This window comes from Sus scrofa, chromosome 1 (assembly GCF_054392235.1).
Source record: "Sus scrofa isolate SSC_HxYL_T2T_F1_AM1 chromosome 1, Sscrofa_HxYL_maternal_Yorkshire_Landrace_v2.0, whole genome shotgun sequence".
Classification (NCBI taxonomy): domain Eukaryota; kingdom Metazoa; phylum Chordata; class Mammalia; order Artiodactyla; family Suidae; genus Sus; species Sus scrofa.
In genome coordinates, this window is record NC_139383.1 from 1,516,601 (window position 1) to 1,544,437 (window position 27,837).

At 64.3% G+C, this 27,837-nt stretch overlaps 1 protein-coding gene across 13 annotated transcripts; it reads left to right on the top strand.

The window, feature by feature from the left end:
- Window positions 1–1,878: 1,878 nt before the first annotated feature.
- On the top strand, window positions 1,879–27,763 carry FRMD1 (FERM domain containing 1). 13 transcript variants are annotated; one of them, XM_085015316.1, is made up of 18 exons: window positions 1,879–2,200; window positions 6,728–8,937; window positions 11,769–11,884; window positions 12,814–13,040; window positions 13,135–13,269; window positions 13,666–13,818; window positions 14,429–14,564; window positions 16,508–16,598; window positions 19,745–19,824; window positions 20,115–20,191; window positions 21,074–21,260; window positions 21,360–21,515; window positions 22,052–22,117; window positions 22,318–22,386; window positions 22,916–23,090; window positions 23,675–23,962; window positions 25,536–25,615; window positions 26,201–27,763. In XM_085015316.1, exons 7-18 carry the CDS (start codon window positions 14,496–14,498, stop codon window positions 26,381–26,383), a joined length of 1,521 nt encoding a protein of 506 aa, XP_084871442.1. In that variant the 5' UTR covers window positions 1,879–2,200; window positions 6,728–8,937; window positions 11,769–11,884; window positions 12,814–13,040; window positions 13,135–13,269; window positions 13,666–13,818; window positions 14,429–14,495; the 3' UTR covers window positions 26,384–27,763. The 13 variants fall into 13 exon arrangements, with proteins under 13 accessions (XP_084871442.1, XP_084871452.1, XP_084871446.1 ...); XM_085015326.1 differs by having other exon boundaries at window positions 12,956–13,040; XM_085015320.1 differs by having other exon boundaries at window positions 6,728–7,118.
- Window positions 27,764–27,837: the final 74 nt, after the last annotated feature.

The following is a 27,837-nucleotide window of genomic DNA, read 5'->3' on the forward strand; positions in this document are numbered from 1 at the left end:
GCAGGTGCGAAGGGTCCTGTTTAAAACAAAAGCAGGAGTTCCCATCATGGCTCAGTGGTTAACGAACCCAACTAGTATCCATGAGGACTAGGGTTCGATTCCTCCCCTGGCTCAGTGGGTTGAGGATCTGGCGTTGCCTTGAGCTGCAGTGTAGGATGCAGACGTGGCTCGGATCTGGCGATGCTGGGGCTGTGGTGGAGGCCGGCAGCGGCAGCTCCGATGGGACTCCTCGCCTGGGAACCTCCATATGCCATGGGGGCGGCCCTAAAAAGACCAAAAAAAGAAAGAAACTTAATAAAACAAAAGCATTTTCTTGACCTCTTTGAGGGAAAACGACTTGGCAAAGCAGTGGGGCCACCAAGGGTCCGAAGAGAAACGTCTCCATCCAAAGAGGCAATGGGGTTTCCTGAAAAAAACAAAACAAAACAAGCCTGGTGCGAATCTTCCAAACTTCCAGAAGAAGCCCTCCCTGCTGCAAAATCAGCAAGGGCTCTGCCGTCTGCGGGCCACGTCCTCAGGAATCTCTGGAAACCAGCTGATCCAAAGTGAGGAGGAGCTGGCGCTCCGTGCCCCGCGGCGAGGACAACCGCCTCCCTTTGTCCACATCCTCGGCGGAGGCTGCAACAAGAGAGCCGAAATTATGCTCCATTTTTGCAGCCAGAGAGCCCAGGATGGGAACTGACCCGCCATTTACCTCGTTTCCTGGAACAAAAGCCTTCACCCTCCAACAGGATGTTGGGCTTCTTTCTCTTCGCTAATTCTTATTGCACAAAAAATAACTATTCATTACCAAAAAAAGACAAGTCAAAAAAATGTAAGACCGTATTACTTTGGATGTATTTTAATGTATTTCCTCTCAGACACTTTTCTCCGTAAACATACAGTTTTTTAAAAATATTTCCCTGTCCTCTTCCTCCCCAGGCGCAAATATTTTCTTTTTCTAGGAAGAGAGAAGCATCAACTCCCAACTAAGAGTTAAGAGCCACTGCTGTTTATCATGTAAATGTCACACAGGAAATTGCCTCGTCGAGTTCCCTGGTGACTCAGCAGGTTAAGGATCTGGTCTTGCCAACGCTGTGGTGTGGGTTCGATTCCTGGCCTGGGAGATTCTGAATGCCACAAGGGCAGCCCGAAAAATGAATGAATAAAGGAAATTGCCTCGTGTCAAGGAGTTGCATTTCCCAGGGGGTGGTCCATAAAGCAAGTGCACCGGGAGCAGCTTCTAGAAAAGAAAACCGTGCATCTTTTAGCTTAGAGCAAGCCCCCCCAACACTGGCCCAGGCATGGGCGCGTCGAAAGGGCCACAAATTAGATTCCATTTCCGCCCTTCATGATGTAAAGCCATCACGTGAAATAACTGTGTGTGTTCGCATCAGTACTTGGCCTTAGACAGCAGCTTCCACAAAACCACTCAGACGTGGAGGTGCATGCGGGGCGTCTTGTGACAAATCGGCAAATGCTGAGACGGACGCGGCCACGAGGAACCCTCAGAGAGGCGGTCACCGCCAACCCCAGCCCCGAGGGACCACTGGCAGGGCTGATGCCCTTCCAGCCCCCTCTCCACGGAGGACAGCATAAAGGACACAGCTGGACAGTGGCCTCCCGGAAATGGGTGTGGGCTGCACAGCCTAGGCTTAGGCGCTGGCCAGGGAGTCCAGACCGTGAGGCTGGGCAGAGACAGCTGGCATGGGTTCCCCAGCTGAGCGATCCCGGGACGGGGATGCTCAGTCCGCAGGCCGCGCGCTCCTGCAGCTGCGGGGGGCGGGCCGGCCGCGGGCGGGGGCGGGTACGGGGGCGGGGCGATCGGGGACGCCGGCCAATCCCAAGCCCCGCACCTCCCCTTCGGGGTCGTCCCCCAACCGCCGCCCGGCGAGTTCCGCCCCCGACTCCCGCAGAGCGGCAGCAAGTTCACGCCGCCGCCCCCGCCCCCGACCTGGACCCTCGCCCCGACCCGGATCCGGATCCCGACCCCGACCCTGACCCCGATCCGGATCCGGATCCGGATCCGGACCCGGACCCAGACCCCGACCCCGACCCCGACCCGGATCCGGATCCGAATCCGGACCCCGACCCAGACCCCCACCCAGACCCGGACCCGGACCCGGACCCGGACCCAGACCCGGACCCCGACCCTGACCCTCACCCCGACCCTGACCCGTAACCGTGAGTCATGTCTGGACCGCGACTTCGACCCTCGCAGGTGAGCGTGTCCATCTCCGCGGCAAGGGGCGCCCCTTTCCTGCGAGCCGGCGGGGGATCCCTGGGGTCGCGGGCACAGGGCAGTAAGGCTGAGACCTCCACCGCCTTCACCTTCTTTCCCCCACCCACGTCGGTCCCAAGGGTTCAGGACCCTCCCCTGGGGCTGTGGTAACCCCGTCCCCTCGGTGGCTTCTTACCTAGAGACCCCGTGCGGGGTGGGTCAGGCTCCAGCCAGCCCTCCTAGAAGGAGCACCCAGCCCCGCCCCCCCCCAGCCCTCCGCTCCCTCCCTCTCCGCTCACTGCCCCAAGCCCCTCGTCCCGACGCCCCCCTCCGCCCCCTCTCCTGGCCCTGCTGCAGGTCCTCCGCTGTTCCCTCCCCTCCCCTGCCCTCGCTCCCCCACCCTGACCCTCGCCCCCACCGGATCCAGATCCCACCCGACCCCTGTGTGGCCGCAGGTTTTCTGAGCCTCTTTGGGTGGGCTAGACTCTAAAGGCTGCCTGAGGGGGACCAGGAGGAGCAGGAGGGGGGCCTCTAGCGTTTTAGGATTTCCTGTTTCCAGCGCCTGTGGCTGGTTGTTGCCACCAAAGCACTGAGGAAGTCGTCCAGGCGAGGGCACCTGCCCTCCGCAGGGTCTGGGGTCCCCAGGGGGCTGGAGCTGCCCAGGTGGCAAGCTCGGGTTGTTTGGGGCGATTCGTGTGGGGGTGTTGGAGTGGCGTGGATGTTAGGTGATGAAATTTGCTGTTTCCAATTTCAAATCACCAGGTGGAGGGCGTCCCTTTGCTCAGCAAGGCTGCCCTGAAAAGCCCTCCTTTTTTCCTTCCCTGAAAGGAAGCTGGAGCCGAGGCAGCTCACGGCGGGAGGGTCTGCCGGGCGGGGAGCTTTGGGGTCAGTGGCTGCGTGTGCTCCCACCTTTCAAGTTGCCTTGAGAGTGAATGGATTTTCCTAGGACCCTGTTGACAGGGAGCCTGGCCTTTCCAGCAGGATGGGTGCTGCTGGCTCCTTGGCCCTGAGATACCCTCGTCCCCCCTCCTGTGGGACCTCAGCCCCCTCCCTCCCTCACCTCCATTAAGTATGGACAAAATGTGACTGGAGACAAAAAGTGACGTGTGTGCCCACAGATGGGGGGGCGGGGGGGGGGCAGATCCCACCGCCCACCTGGAAGAGAAGGACAGAAGGAAGAAAGGCCCAGCAGGCAAATGGGAACCTGCAGGCCCCTGGGGGGGGGGGGGTACTGGGCCACCACTTGTTGACAAGAGGCGGCTCCATAGGTCACCCGCACAAACATAGAACCTAGTCGTGGCCGGTTCATTCCTCTTAGACTTTTGAGGATTTTTTGGTGACCTGGATTGTGGTGACTTGGGGGCACGAGGCCGCAGCCACCTGCTAATCTGGGTGTGGTTAAACAGGTGGGCTTTTTTGCAGCATCTCCTTCCCAGCCTCTGGCCATGGGCCGAAGGGTCAGGGTTCATGCCAGAGACCCTCGGGGGGGGCTATGGGTGGGAGGCGCAGGCAGCACAAGTGACAGGTTGCATTTCCAGAGAGCAGCTGTCACCAGGTGTCTCCGGGTCTCTACCCAACCCCTTCAGCGAACGAGAGGTGGGAACTTGAACCTCAGGAAGTCATGGGCCCCCAAGACCTGGAAGACAGGCTCCCAAGGCCTCAGTATGGTTTTCAGCAGGATGTAACAGGACTGGGTGTCCTGCAGCCATGTCACAGGACAGGGTCTAGTCAGCCGTCACCTCCCCCCCAGAGCGCATTTAGCCAGGACTGGCCTGTTCAGAACCGTCTCCTCCGCCACACCCCTCCCCCCAGGGCCTGCAGGGCCCCATCTGCTTTCGTCTAGAAGCAGTGGGCCACACAGGTGCAGGATCTTCTGAGAAGCTTCCGTCGGCCCACCTGGCTGCACCACTTTGCTCTCAAGAAGGGGTGCTAAGTGCCATGCGGACAAGGTTATAGGAGCCAAGTCCAGGCCTGCGGGTCCCCTGGGCCACCTGATCCCGCCAAGAGGGCCGTCTGCGCGTCTTTGACGCGTGGCTGGGGCTCGGGCTGGGGGAGGCGCCCTCACCGCGGAGGTGACCTGAGCCGCACAGGCCCCTGGGCTCAGGCCGGGCAGAGCCGCTCCTTCACCCCGTGCCCCGTTTGTTTTGAGGCCTCAGTCTTTTTACGAAGGTGTTTGGTTTGGAAGCTACAGGGCCTTGTCCCCCCAGAGTTGCTGCTTCCTTCAAGGGTGATGTGTCCTTGACACGTAGTCTGGGAGCTTGACAGGAGCTCTGCCTCGTTTCCAGGATGCCTGGGTTTGAGGAGCCGGTCTGGTCCCTGCCCTCACAGGCAGGGCTGCGGGTCTGAGACGTTCTCAGATGACACCTGCTGTCCCGGGGCAGCTGGCACTCAGGAAATTGTCACGGTCACCTGATCCTAGCTCTTCTCCTGTCCTGCCCAACAGTGTGACCCGGGCACTTGGAGGAGGGGGGGCAGCCAGTTGGGGCGCTCCGGCACCCAGCGGAGGGGGGGAGTCAGGTGGGGTGCTCTGGCTCAGAAGATCAGCCTCTCCCTGCACGTGGACCCGGCTCCTCCTCCCCAGTCCCGCACCCCTGGACTGAGCACCCCGAGGTCCATGCCGCAGGGTGCCCCTGCCAGGAAGCCCTGGGCAGGCGGCTTCTGGAGCTGCCGGGCCAGGGCTTGCACTGTTCTGAGAGGGATCTCCTGAGCGAGTGTGAGAGTGACTGTGGCTGTCGTGACACAGACATGTGGACGGTGGTGCGGGACTGGACTACATGCCGGGCACCGGTTGTCAGCACCCCAGGGACCTCAGCCCTTTCATCCCCGTGAGCTTTAGTCTCTGAGTTCACTGTCCTGTCCGTGGACCACAAGGGACCCAGACCAGGCCCCCTCCTCCAGGAGCCCTTGGAGGGCCACTCGGTGACAATGCCTAGCTGCCCCCTGGACAGGTCAGGGTGGGCGCTGGCTCCCGGATGCTGACCCTAAACTGCCACACCACCATCGCCAAGGGGGGGCGTGTTCACGTGGCCTCACTGGATGAAAACGGAGCGGAGGAGCAGAGGCTACTGGGCCCAGGGCACCCAGGCCCCAAACTGCTGTAGGGACCTGGAGGGCGTGACCCCACAGCAGCACAGCGCAGGAGGGAGCCCTGCTTGGGTCAGCTATTTCAGTATTTATCTCATCTGAAAGTCACAGAGCACCAGCCTGGGCACACGGCCGAGCCAAACGGATGCACAAGGGGACAGCCCGAGGGCTGGGCAGCGAAAAGGCCGTGCTTGGTTCTCAGGCTGGGCACAGCCCTGTTGGCCTTTTGGGTGCTGGGGACCCTGGGGCCCCAGAGGTGGCAGCCAGCATCGGAGACTGGGGCCCCGGCTGAGTCAAGGTTTACCCTGCTTCTCAGTGCCCGTTCTCAAAGTGGAAGCAGCGGTTTGAGGAGCCGTGCCCACCATGATGCAACCCATGCTTTGCCCTGGGCTGGTTCATAGCCCAGCATCTCCTGGGTGAAACTTGAACCTGGACAGACCAAGAGGCAGGCTCCGGGTGGCAGGTGGCCGGTGCAGGAGGTAGGGGACTTGGATGCGGGGCTGGTCTTGGGCAGCAGCAGGAGAGGCCCGCCTTCACAGAGAGGCCTTAGGGTTGGGTGGGTGCATCGAGCTCACCTCCAGACCCCTCAGCACCTCCTGAAGCCGCCTCGCCACCCGCCAGGCTTCTCCTGCAGGACCAGGTGAGGGTGGGGCACTGCATGCCGGGACGGCAGAGGCGGCAGGTGAGGAGCCAGGTCCAGCTCTGGGGGCGGCAGTCACCTCCTCTCAGTGAGGGGTGAGTGGTCCTCCAGGGCCTGAGTGCCGAGTGGGAGCAGCAGGAGGTCAGCGGCGGGGCTGGGACGAGGGGTGGGGACACTGGGCTGCTTGCTGAAGCCCCTTCCCAGAACCCAGCGGGACTTGGGGTTTGCGTGGGAGTCAGAGACAGTGTGGCCCACGTGGTAGCTGCAAAGCGGATAGTGACAGAGGCTCTTTGGCGTCCCCTGTATAGGAAGCCTCTGCTCTTCGGGAGGCCCCAGCCCTGGGCATGAGACTGCTGCTCTGTGAACCTGGGCGCGAACCCGCCTCGGCCTGGGGACTTCCTGTCCCCGCTGCCGCTCGCCTTCGCTTTTGAACGAGCAGCTCTGGAGCAGAAGTCCCCCTCCGGGCAGCGGGTGCGGTGGGCTGTCCTCGCCCTCAGCAGAGTCAGGGTCACAGGGAGAGCAGGGCCCCTCCCTCTCCACGGCTACCTGTCACCGAGGAAGGAAGTGCACTTTAAAAGGATGTGTTCCAGGGCTTCAGAAGGTCTGGCAGGCCTCACTTAATAAAGTCTGGGAACCTGGAAGGTGACACCCCCCTCCCCATCCTGGGGACCCCCCACATCTGCAGGGCATGCCCCCGCCCCTGGCTTCAGACAGCCTGGCACCTCCTGGGCACACGGGCCCCAGCTGCGGGTGGAGGACCACTCACCTTAGTGCCCACCCCCCGTGTCTGTCCTTCTTCCCAGGGTCTGCATGGCGCTCTTCCCAGAGGCTGGAACTGGAGGGGACTCGCTCGTTAGCCGGATAACCGGTCCCTGATAAGGGGTGCTCCCTGTGCCTCCCCCAGCTTGTACTGCCTGCCCCCCGCCCGCTGCCCCCGGGCAAGCATCCCTCATCCAGAAGCCCCTGAGCAAGAGAGCGCGCTGTCATGATTCTTGCACCCTGGCAAGAGGACGTTCATCGGTGCTGGACCCCGAGACCGGGCCCTGTGCCCAGCAGGACGGGGAGGCGCCTCAGGAACTATCCAGGGTTGGGAGAAACCAGACCTGCAGCCCCGGAAATAGGATCCCCTGCGGCTTCCAGCCCATCATCACACCTGCCATTTCTGGCCCCCCCATGGCTTCGTCCCTTAAACAGGTGTTTCATGAACAGTGTGTGCTGAGAACTGTCACCTGATACTATTGGTTTGAAGTTCACATGTATTTGAACTTGTTCTTGATTCTTTGCCGTTGACAGCAACTTGGATCAATAGCGCCTTTGAAGGTGCCTAAGGAGCAGAGGCTCCCACGGCGGCTGGGTTCCCACCTCCCTGAAGCCAGGCCCTGAGCACTGCTTCTCCACTGGGCCTGGGCCGCCTCCAGGCCCCGGGTGCTGGGCGTGCTCAGGCCCTGGGCGAAGGTGTTCAGGCTCTGAGTGTAGCTCAGGCTCAGAGCAGAAGAGCCCTGGGGGCCCCACCCATTGCCCGCCAGCCTGTGCCCGCCGTCCTGACCCCCTAGCGTTGGAGCCTGGGCCAGTCTGACGTGAGGCGCAGCCCTCCCTCAGCACCTTGCTGTCCAAGCTGTGGCACCTTCTAGAAAGCCTGGGCTCTCTGCTCTTAGCAGGAGGACGCCCCACTCTCCTGGGAGAGGCCCCTTCTGGGGATCCGCAAGCCGGGAAGGGCCACGTGGCCGTCACTTCTGCCACCGCGTGCCTGGCCCTCTGAGCGTGTGCTGGAGCTTGGGCCGCATTTTCTGGCTGCTCAGTACCCCTTCCAGAAGTTCTGACCCCTACTGTGTTAATTCATAACGTGCAGTCCAGAAAAGCCAGCTTCTCTCCCTTAGACCGGTCCATGTTAACTCCCCTGGAGTTGCCGGCTACCTTGTGTCCCGTTGCGGGGCCTGGATGGGCCCTGCCCCTCTGCGTGCCTGGGGTGGGGGTTGGGGGGGTCGGCACCAGCCCCTCTGTGGACCGGAGCGTGCTGAGGCCCCTCAGGATGCCGGGAGGACCTGCCTCGGGCGTCTGGGCTGGAAGATCCAGACACCATGGGGACAGGAAGAAGCAGGGCGGGCCCGCGCCTGGTTCTGGCCTCAGTAATCGCATCTGTTCGGGGCCTTCTCCTGCCTCTCTTGGGCCTCGGTTTCCTCCAGCTGTAAAACGGAAGCAACACGAGCCTCGTCTTGCGGGGCCGCGCGTGTAAAGGCGATGGAAGCGTTCAAAGCACGTAAAACACAAACGCGAAAGGTCAAGTGCACGGTATGTAAAGAAGATACAAACGTACAAGTTAGTCTCAGCCAGGTTCCCCGGAAGCGGAGCCTTGCTGAGAAGGGGCAGGACGCAGCCGGCCAAGTCTGGCTTTGCTGAGCCGCGAGGGGTTCAAGGACTGCCGACGTGGAGCAGTTCACTGGCTGGCCAGGGTCCCCCACTAGCAGGTGGCTGGTGGGGACACGCGTCTGTGGGGCACAGGCACCTGTGATGCCTGCCCATGGAGGGGGAGCCCAAGGGCCTGCGGACGTCCCGACACGCAGACCGAGACCACAGCCTCGTTTCGCCCCAGACCTGGCTTCCTGAGGAGAGCAGCGATGCAGGGGGCCGCTTGGAGGCTCTCGCCTGGAGGGAGGGGCTGGCCGCGTGCCTCCCACGCCCCGCACAGGCCGTGCGCGGGTCTCCAAAGGCTTCCAAAGACCCGGTGGCCCCTAAGTGCCAGGTTTGCTCGCTGCAGAGACCTGGGAACCGTGCCGAAGGTTCTGCGAACAGACACAGAGCCCCCCTGGGCCCACGTTCCTAGGGTTGTGCGGCGACCCAAGCAGGGGGCACCTTGGGGTGGCCCAGGAGGCCAGAACCACCTTATGAACATCAAGCAGGCCCCTGCCCAGCTCCGCAGGACACTTCCACTCTGTTTCGGTCCCGGCCAAGTGGACGACTGGGCGCACGCGTCCCCTGCGCTGACGGGGCGTCTCTTTGGGCCTCGCTGGCCGAGGTGACTTTCAGGGCTGCGCCTTCCCCTTGGCGGGAGGGCCTTGCGCTGGAGCGTGATGATCCAGCCACGTTTAGGCGAGAATTCAGGGATGGAGGCGTTGAGAGCAGCAGGGGCGGGGCCGGGGCCGGAAGAGGATGTCCCCCCCCCCCCCCCCCCCGCCGCCGTGGTCTGGGCTGTGGACCGGCAGGTGGGGGTGGTTTGAAGGTAAAGGCATGAGGATTTGAGGATTTGCTATCTCTGGTCTCGGGGTGGGAACAAAAGAGAGACGGGGCGAATCCCAAGCTTGCTGTCCTGAGCAGAGGGAAGGCACAGCACCCTGGCTCTGGGGAGGACCCCCACCTCATTCCTCTGCCACACACGCCAGGTCGCTGAGCCCGGGATATGCCATGCAGCTGAGGAAGCAGAGGCTCGGAGACCCAGGGACCCCTCCCCACGTCCCTCTGATGCCAGTGGACAGATGGTCTGGGCTTGAACCTGCAGCCCTGTGCCAGCGTCCACATCTTCCCACCCAGCAGAGCCTCGAAGATGAAACGGGGCCCCCCAGGGGTGGCCCTGGCACCTGGGCAGCCTTTTGCCAAAATCCATTGTACTTCCCAAAGCACGTCTTTCTGCTGAGCTGCAGCCTGTGTCCCGGGAGTCCTAGCAGCAGGCAGCGTGGGCTCCCAGCCGGGCAGATCCCTCAGAAGAGGGCGGGCAGGTGGCCTCCGAGGGCAGAAATGGGCTGCGCAGCAGGCGACGGACCCCGGCCCCTCTGTAGGGACGGTCCACCTGCTTGGCAGCATCACTTGCTCAGTGGGGTGAAAGGCGGGGTGGAAGGCAGCCCACCTGGGGTGGGAGGCTCCCGGCCGTGTGCGCGGCCATCCCCCTGGCCCTGCTGCAGGCCCGGGTGCTGAGCCACCGTCCCAAGCTCTTGCCCTGCGGTTCCCGCGGTCCACAGCTGGCTTCTTCCTACAGGGCGGAAGCGCTCTGACTCCCAAGTGGATGGTCCTGGCCCCTCGGTGCACAGAGGAGGTGCCAGGACAGAATGCTAGGAATCTGCTCTCCAGGCTGAAAGGGGAAATTGCAGCTGAGAGCAGCTGAAGGGACAAGGGTTGGGGGGGATCCACGCACCCCTCCCCGTAATTAACTTGCTCACTCCCTTCCTGTCCTTCAACACTCCCCCCTCCTGACCTGTGTCACCGGAGAAAAATTAAGTGTTGACACAGGGCTATCCAGGGGGCCCTCTGTATCCTTACAGAGCTGGTGACGGTGACAGGAGGGTGGTGGCCAAGCAGCAGCTGTGTCCCCCAGTGGAGCAGGTTGCAGCCGAGCAGATGCAGGTTTGCCCATCAAGTAACAGCTGAAGGCTTGAGACAAGCCTCAGTGTTCTTATCTCTGCAAGGGGAGCAAGGCTGTCCTGCCTCCTGTTGTAGGATGGGGGGGCCAGGCAGCGTGACTCGGAGCCAGCTCCCCCCGGGATCCCCCAGCCCTGCTGTCCTACAGGGACAGTTTCAGCAAACACCTAATTCTGCACACCACCAACACCCTCTGTCTGTGCTTGTATCCAGCTCTATTGCCCCAGGCTGTGCTCTGGGCACAGCTTAAAGCCCCGGGGGAGGGGAGGGGAGGCTGGGGGGGCCCAGGAGGGTGCCGGCTGCCATCCACAGGGGACCCTAAATAAAACAGGGGTGGCAGCTCAAGAGCAGCATCTTGCTGCGCCCCTTTAAAGTGATGTGATCCAAGCAGAGCCGACATCAGGGGAGTCATGGAGCCCCCACCCCCAGCCCCCCTGCCTGTGCTGCAGGGGGTTGGGCCAGCGCCTCCACCCTGCTGGATCGCCAGCCTTGTGCCCCCAGTGCTCCTAGAAGAAGCTCTCGCAGCGAGAGATGAGATGGGAGAAATCAGTGGCAGGAATCAGCTGTGAGAGGTGGAAGGCGGGGGTAATGGGCGCCAGGGCGGCCCGGGGACAGTGAGCGCTGGACCCCCCGCACCCCCGTGGGCCTCCTCTCCCTCACCTAACGGGGGAGGGACAGCGTTCGGGGCATCTTGTGACAGTTTGCTGGTTCCGTGCAGCACAAACACACTGCACACCCACCCCTCGTGCAGAATGACCCACTCCTGCACGCCCGTCACTCCGTGTTCCTGCTCAGCTCCATTCCCGCCCTGGTGGCGCTGGCGCTGCAGCGATGGCCTGTTTGGGTCGCCATCCCTAGGAGCTGGTGGCCGCAGGACAGGCCACTTCCCCGAGGAAGAAGCAGAGGCCTGAGAGCTGGCCCTTCCAGTCTTGCTGAGAAAAAGTGAAGGCAGGAGCAAGCTGACCAGCAGCCACCCTGGTCCTTTCTGGGGCTGCCGCCTGCCCCCCACCCCACCCACCTCCAGTGCTGGGGGTCCCTGGGCACCCACTGCCCTCATGGCCCCCAGGGTGGGAGACCCCGGCTTAGGGAGGCTCAGAAATAAAGTGTCAGGTGTGACAGATGAATTGATTCACGTTAAAGGCTGGAAAGGGCCAGGGTCTCACAGAGAAGAGATGTTTCGCTCTGCCGATCCCCCAGCCCACTGTCCGGGGTCTGGACGCCGGCTCCGCCCTGCTGCGTGCGTCCACGCAGGACCCCGCTGAGCCCAGCCCTTCCGCATCCCACACGACAGGTGTCCCGAGCTCCCACGTCCCAGCAGATTCTTCCGGACGCAAGGCCCGGCTTCCGCGTTCTTACCCATTCCCTGTCCTTCCAGCAGCTTCCAACATGCCTTTACCGCTCGGGTTAATTCATTTCTTTAATTTCCTGGTCAACCAGATGGGCTAATTCTCTGACTTCATGGCATTTTGTTGACAATGCTTCATTTCTCTGAAACAGAACCCGTCCTGTTCAAATACACACAAAAGGCATCTGTCGCTGAAACACGTTGCTTCTCTGCCCCAGGTTCTCGTCTGGGTGCCCGCTTTCCCCGTGAGCTGCGTGCACCCTGAAAGGCAAGTCTCCCAGAGCTTTGTCACAATGGCGTCCAGTCCCCAAGACTGAGCCCGCACGTAGGTCCACACAAGGACCAGCTCGCCTTACTCACAGCGACGCCCCCGCTGGACCGGTGGGACTGGAGGGGAGCTGTGGGGTCAGGGGTTACTGGGGTGGCTTTGGGTTTAGGATATTTCATGAGAAGGACAGTGGAGCATGACCTGGGAGCAGGGGCCTGTCGTGACCTGTGAGGTCCCCTCCGGGGACAGGGTCCTGGTGCTCCTGTGGCTGTGAGCCCCTGGCCTATTGTGGGCACGAATGCGGTGCCTCTGGCTCCCCAGTATCCCTCGGTCTTTCCTCCTCTGTCATGTCCCTGGGTCTTCAACGGACAGCTGTGCCCGGGGGGACCGTGATGAGCAGCGCGAGGCCGAGGGTGGTGGGGTCCGAGCCCAGGAGCCCCGCTTCCACCCATAGGTCTAGGCGTAGCCCTCGCTGCTGGCAAATGAGTCTGACAGCAGCTACTCCCAGGTGTCCCCTGGGAACCTCAGCCAAAGGTCCTTTGGAGGAACAGCAGCCTGTGAGTGGAGGGGTGGGTGCTGGGCTCGGGCGCTGGCCCCCCCCCGCCCCCACTCCACGGCTTTGGGTTTTAATTGAGGTCAGGAGGTGGGAGCGGGCGGCAGACGGAGGAGGGCCACCCCCGTGAGCAGCGGAGAGCTCCCAGCTGCATCCCCCTCCTCTGGGCTGGCTCTTCTCAGCGCCAAAGGCAAACAGGCCCTGGATACCCGCAGGGAGACCCCTCTAGGGTCCGTCATCACCAGGCGGGCCTGCCAGGTGTCCTTGGCCCCTCGCATCTGGGACGCACAGTGCCCCCCCCCACCCCCAGCCTGGCAGCAGTCAGACCCCCTTGCTTCCCAAGTGCCAAGGCCATCCTCCGGTGACTCTCATACAGGAGTCACCCTGGACGTGCCCATGGGACTGAGCACTTGTCATGTGAGCCTAGGGGCCGCCAGGCGGCGGTCCAGGACACCCCACAGCCTCAGGTCCCCCCAGGGAGGAAATGAGCAGGATGGCTGAGCCGACCTCCTTCGCAGGAAAAGCTGAATGCAAGACGCGCTCTGGGAACGGCCACGGGCCAGCGGGCCTGTGCTCTTCACCGGACACGCGCTGGTCAGGCAGGTGTGCACTGGGCATGGGGCAGGCAGACGGGACCCGTCACAGCTACTAACTCCGCAGCTCAACCTCTGAACTCAGATTCCCTCTCTCCCTGCAGTGAGTCCACGTGACCTTCAGAACCAGCCCCGTGAGGGGCAGGGGCGCCCCCTGCATAAAGGCCACACAAGAGGCCGAGCCCAGCGTCCTTGTCGTCAGGGCGCACACAGGCACGCCCGTGTACCCACCTGCTGGAGTGAGTGGCTGTGCTCTGTGCCGTCTGTTGAATGACTCTGTGTGGTTTTGTGCAGCTGTGTGATGCCTTTTAATAGCGTTGTTGTGGAGTGATTTACATGCTATAAAATACATTCCTTTGAAGTGAACGGTTGAGAGGGTTGGGTAAACTCTCCACGGTGCCCGCTGCTGCCCTCTGACAGGGACGTCCCCGTGCCAGGCACAGGCACCTCCAGCCCCGGAGGCGCAGGCCGGCTCTCTGTCTCTGCGGGGGTGGCCTCTCCCGGACCTGTCACGTGTCCTTGGGGTCGGCGTGACTCTGACGCTTGTGCACGTGCAGCACGAGGTTCTTTTTCTGGCTCAGCAGCCGTCCTGCCTTGTTCTGTGACACCCTCACTTTGTGGGCTTTTTGTTTCAGAAGCTCCATTTCTAGACATTCCTGGCAGGACCGACCCGTGACAGAGGACAAAGACCGAGTGTCCAGAGAAAGGCGAGATGGGCACAGCCCGTGAGGAGGCCCGAAACCACGAACTCCGTTAGCAGACTGGCCGCTCCCCACCTGGGCAGGAAGGTGGGGACGGGGTCCTGGCGGGGGGGCGGGGGCGGAGACCGCAGCCCCAGGGGTGGGCGCGGGCCTTCAGGGAGACCTTGTCTGGGGCCAGGTGTCACTGCCGCTGGGCTCCTCTCCCTCCAGATGTGAGTGGGGACCGGGTGCTGGCTCCCCTCCGGCTCCCCCAGGGTCCTCAGCGGTGGCCCTGGTTCGGGGGTCAGTGTCACGGGCTTTGAGTGACTGGGAAAGGAGGAGAGGGGCGGGAGGCTGAGGCCCGGAGCCCCTGAGGTGGGCCGTGGGGGAGGGAGGTCAGCGGGGGCAGGGCGGTGCCAGCCTGGCCTTGTTTGCCTGGCCTTGTTTGTTTGCATTCCAATCGCCCTGCCCATGGCCAGCCAGCTGCTTGTGACGCTGGACCTTGGCCGGGCCCCATCACCGGGCGTTTCCAGCCAGGAGCTCAGCAGGGGGCCCGCCCCGGGAAGCCTGCAGCTGGTTGAGCCTGGGGGTGCCGTGCCCTCTGGGGCCAGATGGCAGAAGAGGGCCCGGGGCATGAAGACATGTGGCCCTGGTCCCTCTGGGTGGCCCTTGGCTGTCCCTGCTCCCGGCCGTGGCCCTGACGCCTTCTCTCCCGCAGGAAGCGATGCTGGGCTCTGGGTCCTGAGATCACGCTGCAGCTGCAGGAGCGGCACTGGGACAGCGAGATGGCCTCGGAGCACAGGGACGTCCTGGTGCTGCTGCCCACGCGGGAGCGGCTGCGGCTGGTCGTGGGGGTGAGTTGGGGGGGCAGGGGCTTGGGGCTGAGCCAGGCCGTGCCGGGGTGACCGTGGGACATGGCGGCTGTGGGGACCCACGGGGCCGAGTGCTCACCTCCCTCCCCATCCCCCGTGACAGCATCGTGCCGGCCGCCCCACAGGTTAGAGAAACCGACTCCGACTCGGCCACCTTTCTGCAGCGTGTGTCCCTTCGCTCTGCGGCCCAGGGCTGTGGCCCGGCTCAAGCTGAACACATCCTGGGGCCTGCGGGGTCCAGGGTCCTAGGCTGAGCACTGCCCAGTTTCTAGTGTCCGGCATCCACATGGGTTGATTGTGTTCAGAAGGACCTGTCCCTTCTGGACCCTCGTCCGGTGGCCTGGGCGGGGTGGGTCTGAGGGTGGCCGCATCCTTGGTTTGGAATAAACTAAGGAGGTTGGGGACCCAGATGCAGAGCGGGAGGTGGGAGGCGGGCCGTCCCCACCTTGTCTGCGGGTGCCAGGAGGTCCTGTCTGGAGGGACGAGACCGCGGGTCCGATCTCCCAAGGGACGCGGTTAGGAAGTGAGAAGTTGCATTTACACCCCGGCCGGGTGACATTCCGAGCCGCAGCCCGGGTCCTTCTTCCCCTTTTTTCTCCACCCCCTACTTTCGGCATCGAGTGGCTGGATTTTCCCTCGAGGCCTCGGTGCCCCACTGTCCCTGAGTTTCGGGAGGGGACACTCCACGAAGCCGCCCCCAGCCTGCAGGTCCTCCTGTGCGTCCCCGCCCTCGGCCGTGGAGCCTCCGCAGACACTGGGTTGGACACTGGGGCTCCCGCCTTCCCAGGACTGCGGAGGCTCCGGGTTCACCTGACGGGACCCCGTGGCCGCCCTGATTCACAGAACCAGGTGGTCCTTTGACGAGAGAGGTTAGTTACCTCTCGGCACACACAGGTGACCCCTGGGCACAGGTACAGGCGGGAGGGTCCCCAGGGAATGCGTGGCTCTCGCACCGACCCCCCCTGTTTGACACTCAGAGCTCCTAAGAGGCTGCTGCTAGGCTAACTCACTGGGCACAGACACTTCGGGGACTGGGCAGTGGCGGTGGCCCACTGCTGTGCATGCCCGCCGCTCGGGGCCTGTGTGGCAGGGCCTCCCGCGGCCCAGCTCTGGCCCTCGCCGGGCGTCCCGCTGAGCCCGTGAAAGCCTGCGTGGGTCCAGCCGCGGTTCTGTTGCGCGTCTGGGGGGCGGCGGACTTTCCGTCTCGCACCAGCTGCTCGAGGGGAAGTGGAGTGGCCGACGGTCCTCCTCCGAGCTTCACGGCGCCGCTCTCCCAGGCGCCTCTAGTCCGGCCTCTCCTCCGCTTCGCGGCCCCAACGGATGCCCTTGCACTGGGCACTGCTGCCCTCCTTAGCCTGCTCCGCGCGCAGCCACGGAGCCCTGCACGTGGTCTGACCTCACAGGTGGGGAAACAGGCTCGGGCTGCCTGACGGTTGGGGCTGAGCCCAGGCCCCCTGGTTCCAGAGCCCACCCGCCTCCCAGCAGCGGGCAGGGCTGTGCGGGGGCGGCTGCGAGGGGGCAGCTGTGTGGGAAGGTGAGAGGCTGAAGCTGGGCAGGAGGTGCCTGTGGGGCAGGCAGACTGCTGTGCAGGGACTCATGCCTCCACAGCACGCCCCTCCCAGGGCTGTGCAGAACCCAGCCCTGCTCTCAAGAGCTGCCTGGCGATGGTGGCTTGGGGTGAGCAGGAAGCCCAGTGAGATTCCCAGGGGGCACGGAGCCACCCGTCCCCCCGTGCCTGGACACCCCCAGTGCACCGGCCAGGGACGGAGGGAGGGGGCTCCCGTTCTGGGGGCAGGAGAGCACATCCCCCGGGCTCCCTACATCCTCTCTCAGATGGCCCGCAGAGTTGGGGGGGTGATCCCCCCGGACCCCCTCCTCGCTGGGGGCAGCCCTGGTCGGCTCCCTGAGCACCCCCCTCTCCACAGGTGCAGGCCACCGGGCGCGAGCTCTTCCAGCAGGTGTGCGACCTGGCCAGCATCAGAGAAGCCCAGCTCTTTGGCCTCAGCGTGGTCAGAAGTAAGCAAGCCGCCCGGACAACGCGGGCGCCTCTTCCCACGGGTCCCGGGCACTAGGCTGACCAGGCGACGCCTTCTCACTGCATCCGGGTTCACACGCACGCTCATACACACACGTGCACACGTGGTCACTTGCACACATGCAGTCTCACTCATGCACGTGCATGCACACCCTCACACACGTGCTCACACATTCTCACACTCCTTCACACACACGCACACTCACATACACATGAATACGCACATGCCCACATAATACACATGCACATGCTCACATTTGTTCACACACACACACACACGCCTGCTTGCTCACATTCACATGGACACGCACTCATTCCCACACATTCATACACACGCATGCTCACACTCATCCCTGCACACCCTCAAGGATTCACACGCACAATATATGACCACTTACGCACACTCACACTGACACACACACTCACATATTTAAGCGTCAGACACTCCGACACTTGCACACTTACCCTCACACCCACACACTCCCCTCTGCAGTGAGGGGGCGGGACACCGTCCTTTCTGGAGAAGGCGGGGAGCCGGAAGCCCAGGTGGGGTCTGCACGGGCTGGTTAGAGCCCTGGGAATCTGGGCTGAGGACGCCCACAAGTGGCATTGCTGGCAGAGGAGGTGGGGCAGCCCGCCCTGTCCCCTGTCCTACCCTCCACCCCCAGGCCTCTAGGGACAACCCCCCCCCATTCAGTGGTGAGCACGGGGTGGGGCAGGGGAGCCCAAGAGCCACGTGGGGGGCTCCGCAGGGCACTGGGCTCTGATGGCGGGACGGGGGCCTCCTGTGCCCCGGAGCTGGACACGCCACCTGCACCTGTGCTTCTTTAAATGCCCAGGTGGCTCTTGTCCGTGGGTGGGAGCTTGGGGGTCGCAGGCACAGAGCACCCCCTTCCCAGCCCGGACGAGGAGACTGAATGCTCTGCCCCCAGCGTGGGCGTCAGGCGGGGACCTCATCTGAGAAGAGGGACCCTGTGGGGACGCCCACGGCCTTGCGGGCAGCGGGCCGCAGGGTCGTAAGTCTGTCTCTGAGGAAGCAGACCCGCAGGGGCCCCTGTGTGATGTCCTGGTCCACTCCCACGGAGGCTCCCCCACCCAGGCCGCAGGGACGCTCTGTGCCCGGGCCCCGCCCTCCAGCCCCGAGCTCAGGTGAGGGCGCCGGGCTTGTCACTGGCGCGTCTTCCGCCTTCACCAGGCTCCCCTTGGGGCCAGGAATTTCAACTCGGGGCAGCTGAGAGCCTGGGGGCGGGAGGGGGGGACCAATCAAGGGGAGGAAGGACGTGGCAGGGCTGGGGGGGCTCGTGGCCCGATGGGAACCCTGTCCTGGACTCGGCCCTGCATCCCGTGTGGATTTGGGACGTCCTGGGTCGGGCCCCAGGCTGACCCCGGGGAGGCGGTAGCGCCGGGACAACCTCCTTTTCTGCTGTTTGTCAGGAAGCAGCTCCCCAGTTGGGGCTGGGGCAGAATTTAGGGACTTTAGTAAGATGCCGCTGCCGAGAGGGGGCACGGTGCCCACCCAGCCCGGGGTTCACATCCTAGGGCAGCAGATTTCAATGTTGCTGTTAAATTTTAATATTAGTGGACTTTCCCCGTTTGCAAGGAAAGCTAAGTTAATGGGTAGCTTTGCCCTCGTTTAAATTTTCATCCAGGACCAGTGTCTTAGCCGCTGGACGCTGCTGCTGTGTCTGGTCCTCGTGGACAACCATTCAGGACGCGAGTGTTTCTAAGAATTGGATTTATTTGGGGATGGGGGGCCACCAGTGCTTATGCTTCGTGTCTGCCATCCGGTTCTAGAACATTCCGGCTTCATGGAACTGAAGTCGCACTATAATCACTCCTAGGGGAGCCTCTCAGTCACAGCAGGACGGTCTCAGTGAGAAGCAGGGTTTGCTTGGAGCAGAGGTCGGCAAGCTGGGTGTGCAGCGCTGGGCAGCGAGGGCCTCTGGCTTTGCAGCATGAAAGTGGCTACAGACGATGCATAGATGCTACGGAGTCAGAGGAAAAACTTTATTTCCCAAGAACAGGTGGCGGGTAGGGCCTGCCCCAGGGCCCTCGTTTGCCGACCCCTGGCCTCGAGGGTCCTAGGCCTGGGGTTGGCAGGGGCTGCGCAGGCCCCCACGAGACCTCATTAGCTTGTATGACTGGCGTGTTTCCGAGTCTCCAAAGCCTTGGCTTTGTCAGCTGCAACGTGGGGTAGGTTTCAGCGCCAGGGGTCAGAGACGCAAGGACAGGCGCGGGGCCCCTGTCCCACCCCAGCCTGGCACAGCAGTGAGGCACGGACATGGGCAAGGACCACAAAGCGAAGCCAGCGGCTGAGCGTGCTCAGTTTCCACGGCCTGAAGCCCCTTCCCCGCCATGCCTGAGGCAGCTTTACACACCGTCTGGCTGCTGTGATGGGGTCACTGCCTTAGCTCGGGGCCCCTGGACGGGAGCTGCATCCAGTGAGAGCACCAGTGACCCTCAGCTGTCGCCAGTGCCAGCACCCGCTGTCTGGGGCCAGCCAACCAGTGGGTGGTCCTCCTACATCAGGCTCTGCCCAGCGGGCTTGGTGACCGTCCTGCCCCAGAGGGCCTGCAGGAGGTGCAGTCGAGGCCCTGAGAGCCACCTGACAGTGACAGGGCAGCTCCCGGCCCCGCCTCCTCTCTAGGGTCGTCTCAGTGTTTTCCAGCTGATAAAGGAAACGCATGGTCATTATAGTCTAAAAACGCAGAGCGTAGGATTTCGAAAGACGCATCTGCCGTGACCCCGCCCCCGCGCAGCCGCCTTAACCTGGCCGTTGGCTTCAGGTTGGTGAATTTGGTTCCAGGTTTACCGGCATTTCTGGTTTTGAAGGACTCACCCCACAGCTGGTGTGGGGACGGCCCCCTGGACGCCTGTCCCCAAACCACCTTCTGGAAGGTGGCGCCCCATAGCGTGTCCCAGCTTCAGCATCGCCTCATATCCAACACCTAAGTTTCAGTATCTACTGTCCGGGCGCTCTGGGAACCATCTGGAAAAGCCAGTAGCACTGACGCCCAGACGCCGGGTGATGCACTCTTGTGCCCTCCACTCCAGGGAGGCCACCACGTGGGACTGTCCCATCAGCCCTTCCCAGCAGGCTCTGCTGAAGGCGCGTTTCTCTCTTTAGACAATGAGTATGTCTTCATGGACTTGGAGCAGAAGCTCAGCAAATACTTCTCCAAGGACTGGAAGAGGGAAAAGCATAAAGTAGGTTAAACTGCTGGGCGGAGGGGCCGGGAAGGGCCGGCTGCTGCCCCGCCGGGTGGCCCCTGCTGCCCAGAGGCCCCGTGCAGCATTGGCCAGGCGCTGGAACTGGCCACGTGGGTGCGGGCAAAGGCCCACGAGCCTTCTGGACCCTCGCTCGGCTTTTCCCTTTGACGAAGCGACGTCCGGCCAGGACCTGCCCAGCAGGAGAGACCCGAGCTGAAGCCTGGGGCTGGTGGGACGTGCTGAGGTGGCAGCACTGCCCCGGCCTCAGGACGGCCTTCTGTCCCCAGGGAAGGGGCAGACCCGGTGCCCCGTTCGTGGCCTTTCTCGGGGTGCAGTTCTACGTGGAGAACGGCAGGGTCATCAGGTGAGCGGGGGCCTCGGGCGGGTCCCGGGGGACCTGTGGGAAAACCCGGGCCCCTGTGCTCGCGCATTCTGGTTAATTCCCGCTGGGGCGTGGCGGGTTAAGGATCTAGCTGTGTCGGTGGCACTGCCCGTCTGACCCCCTGCCCAGTTCAGGGGTTGCTGTAGGTCGCAGGTGTGTGTGTGTGTCCACACACAGACGTGGCTCGGATTGGATCCCTGACCCGAGAATTTCCACACTCCGCAGGGAGAGCGGGAAAAGGAAGGAAAAAAAGTTAAGATTACGTTAAAGAGTTTCTCGCACAGCTCTTCTGTCCCCTAGGGCTGGTTTTCTCCGGCCTGTGGGGCGGGTGTGAGGAGTTCCTCCTGCTCAGGGTTCCAGGGCTCCCGGCTCTCGGCTGCACACCTGCCAGGCCTCCTCCTGAGCCCCCGGGGCTCCTTTCCTGAGACCCCCCCGCGGGCATGTAGGATAACACGGACCCGGGACCACCTGGCAGCTGAATTACCTCCAGCCCGGGGGTGGGGGCAGGCGGGGCCCCAGCAGGCCTTCTGGGAGGGAGACGGGGAGGAAGGGCTGTTGGCGGGGTGAAGGGTTCTGGACGTCGCGGCCCCGTGCCGCGGGCCAGTCTCCCTGCGCGCTGGAACACTAGCAGAGGAAAGGCCCTCTCTTGGGGATGAGCTTCTGTAAACCAGGCCTGCCACGTCTGTCCGGGTGCGAGGAGCCCCCGAGCTCAGGCTCACCTGGCCTCTCAACAGCTCGCTCACCTGTGCCGCCCGCCCCGCTGCAGGGCTCCGAGGGCTGTGGCGGCGGCCAGTCAGGGACGCGGGGTGGGCCTGGCGGGGTGGGGAGCCTTCCCAGCCGGCCTCCCCTCCCCTCCCCTCCCAGCGACAGGACGGCCAGGCACCTGTATTACTGCCACCTGAAGGAGCGGGTGCTGAGGTCCCAGTGCGCCCACCGGGAGGAGGCCTACTTCCTGCTGGCCGCCTACGCCCTGCAGGCCGACCTGGGCAACCACCGCGAGCAGGCCCACGCGGGGCGGTACTTCGAGCCGCAGGCCTACTTCCCGCCGTGGGTGAGGCTGCGCCCCCTTCCCCGCCCGCCGCCGCCCGGGGTCTGTGGGCTGAGTGGGGCGGGGGGGCAGCGCTGGACCGCAGCCTGCGACCCCCGCCAGGTGATCGCCAGGAGGGGCAGCGCCTACATCCTCAGGCACGTGCCCGCCCTGCACCGCGAGCAGCGGGGCCTGAGCCCCAAGGAGGCCGCGCTTCGCTTCATCCGGGAGGCCTGCCGGCTAGAGGACGTGCCCACCCACTTCTTCAGGCTCCGCAAGGTCCGGCCACGCGGAGCCCGGGCGGGGGTGGTGGCTCAGGCCCAGGACCCTCCTCCCCAAGGGCCCAGGGAAGCAGAGCAGGGGTGGCCAGGACCCCAGCCCAGGACGGGAGGGCCAGGGCGTCCTTAGGCTATAGCGGCAGCTCCTGGGCTCAGGTGAACTTGCAGGGTGGGTGCAGGACCCCCCCCCGCCCCGGTCAGGCTCCCCTGCTTAACGCTCCTGCCTAATGCTGGACAGACTGTCTGCGGCCTGGTGGCCTCTGGTGCTTTCCTGACAGGGTCCCCTGGACAAGGGCTTGTGTTGGGAGGTGGACGGATGGCTCGTCGGTGGGTTTAAGGCACTCAACCGTCCAGCCAAGTGGATGCTGGGCACGATCAGGGGCAGGGGGGCAGGCACGGCACCTCCAGGCTTGCGGGGTGGGCATCGCTGCCCGGGGAACCCCGCCCCAGCCCAGGTGCCCCAGACCACAGACACTCCTGCTGCACCTGCAAGGGTCCACAAGGAGGCCCCCACCCCCAAAGTCCACGTCCTTGCAGGATAAGAAGGAAGAGCAGCCTACCATTGTCCTGGGACTGACCCTCCGAGGCGTGCAGGTCTTTCAGGTGACTGCGAAGGAACGAGACCTCGACCGCAGGGGCCTTCCCTCCCCGCTCCCTCCCCTCTCGCTTCCATCCTTCCCCCCTCCCGTCCTCTTGTCCCCTCCCCCTCCCACTCGTCCCCCTCCCTCCCCTGAGGCGCTGGCCTGACTGCCTTCCTCTGCTGTCCCTTGTCTTGTGCCCACGGCGGTCCTGCTGTCCCGCAGGAGGTGAACCACACTTTACAGCTGCTCCATGACTTCGCCTGGTCCCACGTGGGGAAGCTGGCATTTCTGGTGCGTGTCTCACGGGCTCCAGGTTGCGGGGGAGGGCTGGGGTCTCAGCCCCCAGGAGCCCAGGAGAGTGTACAGACACTTGTCCTCAGGCCACTGGCCAGGCAGTCATTGTCCACGAGCTGCGGCCTGAGGCCTGCGCCTGGGGCGTCTAGGCGTGGAGCCTGCCTGACAGTGGAGTTGCCCCCCTGGGGGGCCCAGTGTCCTGGTTCTCGTCACCAGAACTCCTGGCTCCTGGGTGCAGAAAAGAAAGGGGCGTGGGAGGAGGCCACAGCCGCGCATCTTCCAGACGCCCTGGCCAGGCCCGGCACTCGGGCGGAGGGCGGGGACAGTGCCCTCCCCACAGGGCCCTTCTCTGGACGGCAGGGGTGAGGCTTGGCGTCCCTTCCCAGGCCCCGGGCAGCCGTCGGCGGGGGAGGCTGGCCTCTCCCAGCCCCGAGCCGCGGGCGCCGTGTCGCCGCGGTCCTGAGTTCCCAGCCTCGCCTCCTGCCAGATGAGTTCATATTAAGTCTCGTCCGGTCTCTTTGTTCAGGGGAAGAAGTTCGAGATCTGGCCAGACGGGCTGCCCTCGGCCCGGAAGCTGGTGTACTACGCGGGCGGCGCCTGGCGGCCCGGGCCGCTGCTGCACCTGCTGAGGGCCAGCCACCAACTGCACCTCAGCCTGCAGCCCGCGCTGCAGCAGCTGCGGCAGCTGGAGGAGGCCGAAGGTGGGCGGCTGCCACGTCCATGCTCCAGCCATGGTCTGGGCCGGGCGTGCTGGGTGCAGCACCCAGGGTCACACCGTGGGTTTCCACCGTGGGGCTGGCAAGGGGTCCTGTGACCCCACTTCTCCAGCTCTCTTGGGGTCTGATTCTAAAGATGGGGGGCCGGGCATCTGGGGTTCTGGGGGAGGATTCAGCCGCCAAGAGGAGGGCTGAGGTTGGGCGAGGCGAGGGCTGCAGTGACCCAGGGCGGTCCGCTCACCCTGGCCATGCGCGCCTGCTTGTGAAGGGCTTCCGAGGGGTCTCTCAGCCTGACACGGTGGGAGAGCCCTGGAGCAGCAGGTACAAGGGCCCCCACTGGCTGCAGCTGACAGATCCCACCTGGGTGGCCTGGGCTGGGGACACACTGGCCCCAACCGCTGGGCCACACTCCTGTCCCCTCCCCTCCCCACATCTCCCAGGACCTCTGGGCTCAGGGCAGAGGGTCGGCCAGACCCCGGGGCCTCCACTTACAGCTCCAGGAACTCGGCGCCCCCTCCCCTTGTCCACACCTGTTCTGACGCACTGGCCACCCCCCCCCCCCCCCACAGAGAAGAAGTGCTACCGGGAGTCCTACGTCAGTGACGAGCCAGAGCTGGACCGGGACCCGGACCTGGCCAGCAGGACTTCCCTCGGCTCCCCCGGCGGCAGCGGTGGGGACAGTGGGGGTGGTAGGCCGTGTCCCCAGCGCCTCTGGCGCCTCTCAGCTGGCAGCCACTGCAGCTCCCTCTCGTCGGGCATCGCAGTGGACTCCCAGCCAGGGGAGACGTCGGTGGATGAGCCGCCCTGCAGCTCCAGCAGCAGCCAGAGCAGCCGTAGCTCCATTGGTGGCGGCAGAGGTGGGCCTGAGGGGGACACCTGGGACCAGGGGCCTGGTGAGCGTGCTGCCTGGCCAGCCTCGCCAGGCCATCGCTCTGGGGTGTGAAAGATGCCCAGGTGCACGTGACCCTGACTCCCGGGGACCTTGTCCCACGGGGGCCACCAAAGGCCTGGGGGCAGAGATGGGAGGACAGGACCCTCCCAGCAGGACGCAGTGGGTGGCGGTCCTGCAGCCCCCGCGCAGCTGGTCACCTGGAGGGAGCCTGGCCTGACCGGCACCCCGTGTGTGATCCCGCCGTCAGACAGCCCTCAGCCAGCTGCTCCTGGTTACGGGCAGGGTCAGTAGCAGTCACGTGACAGGCGTGCCCCACTGGCCCAGCGTGAGCTCTCTGTCCTCAGGGCTCCTTCATGGCAGGGCTGGGGCAGGGGCCTTGTCACACCAGGAAGCTCACAAGGGCACCTCCGAGGGTGTGACCCCTCAGGGCCTAGCCACCCACGGCCCCACAGGGTCACCCAGAATCACCCACGATCACCCAGAATCACTCAGAGTCACCTAGAGTCACCCATGGTCACTCAGAGTCACCTCGAGTCTCCCATAGTCACCCAGCATTACCCAGAGTCACCTCGAGTCTCCCATGGTCACTCAGAGTCACCTAGAGTCACCCATGGTCATCCAGCATCACCCAGAGTCACCTCGAGTCTCCCATGGTCACCCAGCATTACCCAGAGTCACCTCGAGTCACCCATGGTCACCCAGAGTCACCTCGAGTCTCCCATGGTCACCCAGCATCACCCAGATTCTCCCAGAGCCTCCCATGGTCACCCAGCATCACCCAGAGTCACCTCGAGTCACCCATGGTCACCCAGAGTCACCTCGAGTCTCCCATGGTCACCCAGCATCACCCAGAGTCACCTCGAGTCACCCATGGTCACCCAGAGTCACCTCGAGTCTCCCATGGTCACCCAGAGTCACCTCGAGTCTCCCATAGTCACCCAGCATCACCCAGAGTCACCTCGAGTCACCCATGGTCACCCAGAGTCACCTCGAGTCTCCCATGGTCACCCAGCATCACCCAGATTCTCCCAGAGTCACCTAGAGTCCCCCAGTATCGGGCGGCCATGTCCACCTTTACCTTCGGGGCATCTGGTCCACGGGGAAGGGGCGGCTGGCCTCCATCGCTGAGGTTTTGTCCAAGTTCATGGTCTGCCACCAGTATGAGCAGTGATACGGTGTTTGCCCAGGAAGCGCCTGCTTTGCTCCGATAGCAGAGTGTTTGGAGGACAAAGCAGCCCCCACCTCCCACCCCGTGTAAGGACAGGGTGGTGGGAGCAGGTGGGGTGGGGTCCTGGGACAGGCAGGGCTCCTTAAAGGGCACTCAGACACCCCACGGAGGAACACAGATAGGTCTGGTGTCACAGGTGACCTGCAGGGGGTCACAGCCCCACCTCTCTGTGACCCTGAGGCCTGGGGGAGAGGTGGGGGAGCCACTGTGGCTCCCAGGGGCAGCTCAGAGTTTGGATCCGCGTGGGCGGCCCTCTGCAGGGGCAGGCAGTGTCCCCAGGCCCTGCTCACGCCCCCTCCCCTGCCTGCAGCCGCTCCCCAGCAGCCCGCGGCCGTGGTGCGGACCACGCTGCTCAGCACGAGGGACCGGAGCCCCGAGGCCGCGCACCAGGTAGCTCCCCAGCCGTGGGCCGGGCAGCCCGGGGCCTGGCACCTGCCCCTGTGCTCCAGCCCCCTCCCCTCCGTCAGGGGCCCAGGTCTGTGGGAGGGTCCCCCACCCCGCCCCACAGCAGGAGACCAAGGCAGTTTGGGGCTTTGGTAGCTGAGAGCTCAGCTTGCCCTTGCGGTGGGTGGGCGGGTGGGGGGAGGGGTCTTTCCTGGCTGCACCTTCACTGCGTCCACCCCCCACCCCACCCCACTCCTGATGGGAGGCAGTGTGGGCATCGCCCAGCAGGTCACAGGAGTGCCAGCCTCTGGGGTGGGACCCTGGCCCCCAGGAGCAGGCGGAGGGGCCAAAGCCAGTGTTTCGGGGGTGGGGGCGCAGAGGAAGAGTGGGCTGGAGGCTCTTGGCCTTGCCCAGAGCTGACCTGGGGGCCCAGTGGAAGGGTGGTGGCCCTGGAAAGGGAGCGACTTCATGAGGGGTTGGGGGGGGTGATCTGACTCAAAGTGAGGCACAGCCTGGGACTCGGCGGGGTGGAGGGGAGCAGAGGACAGGGAGAGGGAGGCGCTACAGGGCGGCCTGGGGGTCTCACTGCAGGGCCCTGAGGCGGTGGCCGGACACGAAGATCAGCACAGCCGCAGCCTGGACGACGGGCACCCCACCCCCGCCCCGCGCCCCAAGCCACGCAGCTGCCCCCTCGGCCGTGCGCTGGACCCTGGGTCAAGGAGATCCATGAACAGCCTCACCCTGGACTTGCTCCCAGAGGAGTTTGTGGTGTAGACACCTCCTGGTGCCGCTCTGCCCACGCAGGCTCCAGCCTGGCTTCACTGTGACACCCTCCCGGCTCCGTCGCTCTGTCCATCCAGTGGTGAGGCTCTATCCGCACATCTCCGGCCTCGCCTCTCTCTGCCGCCCACTGCCTGGCGAGGCCCCTGCTGCCGGCCCTTTACTCAGCGGCTTCCTCCTGCACCTGCACCTGCACCTGCACCTGTCGGGGTCAGACCCGGAAGCGCCCAGCAGGCCCCACTTTCCCTGCCAGGCGGACTGGGGCCAGTCCAACCTCCGTGCATCCGGGTCTCCGGGAGGCAGAAGCTGAGGTCTGGGGTCCAGCGTCTGGGCAGTGGGCGGGGCCATGCTGGCTCTAACCTGGAGGAAGCGGTCGTAGCAGCTCTCAGATCCTCCAGCCCACGGGGTTGCACCCGTGATCACCCAACCCGAAGGCCGTCAGAGCACGAGGGAGCCGTGGCCTGTCATCAGCACTGCTCACCCTTCCAGGCCATTCGTTGCCACCACCCCCTCCCCAAGTCAGAAGACTGGATGGGACGTGGGGGTGCAGGTGGGGCTGCCCGACCCCCTTCTGGGGCAGGAGACCCTCCTGGGCTTTCGCCCCCGCCCCAGGTGGCAGCCGGTAGCTGAGCGGAGCTGTACAACCATTTCTGGAAAAGTGTGTGGAGAGACCCTGACTTTCACCGGAGGCTGCGCTGCGGCGATTAAGGGGCTAGTGAGCAGGCCGGCCATCCTACCTGGGGCTAGAGCCTCCTGGGCAGGAGTGCGGTGACATGTCTGCAGGTGGGGAGGGTGGCCTGTCCGCAGGCAGTACTAGCCTTCCCTTCAAAGTCGGGGCGGCTTCCTCAGGGCTGAGCCGGGGCAGGGGGCCTTCTCGAAGCCCAGCTGGTGGAGCGAGCTGGCCTCAGATCTATGTTCTGTGTCCCAGATGGAAGGACAGGGCTGCTGCTGCGTCTCACCTGCCCCCTGACCTGGCGGGGAGGACGGAGGCTGCTCTGGGACAGGAGGGACCCCACGGCTGGTGACTGGGACGGGCGTGGTGTGGCTTAATGCACCTGTGGGTCCCTCCAGCCCTGTCCCCTTGGCCAGATCCCAGCGCACACCTGCTCACCTGTGTGTCAGTGTCGGATCGTCCTCGCACCGTGGCCCCGAGGCGCCCTCGTCCCCTCCCTGTTCTGCTCCTGCCGCGAGAACCCCCAGGGCCCAGCTATCTCTTGCTCATTTTGGGGACGGGGCGGAGGCTGAGCTGGGGAGGGGGTGGCCGGGGGCAGGGGGAGCTAAGTGACACTGCTGGGCTAGGCTTCTCGGATCTTTGTAGAAAAGGAGATCTTATGTGTGCACATACTGGGCGCGTGTAATAAAGAGCTCGACACATGTCCGTGTGCAGCCGGGCAGCCTCGCTGGGCAGCCGGGAGTCCGGGAGGCAAGTCCACGCTGGTGCTGACCCA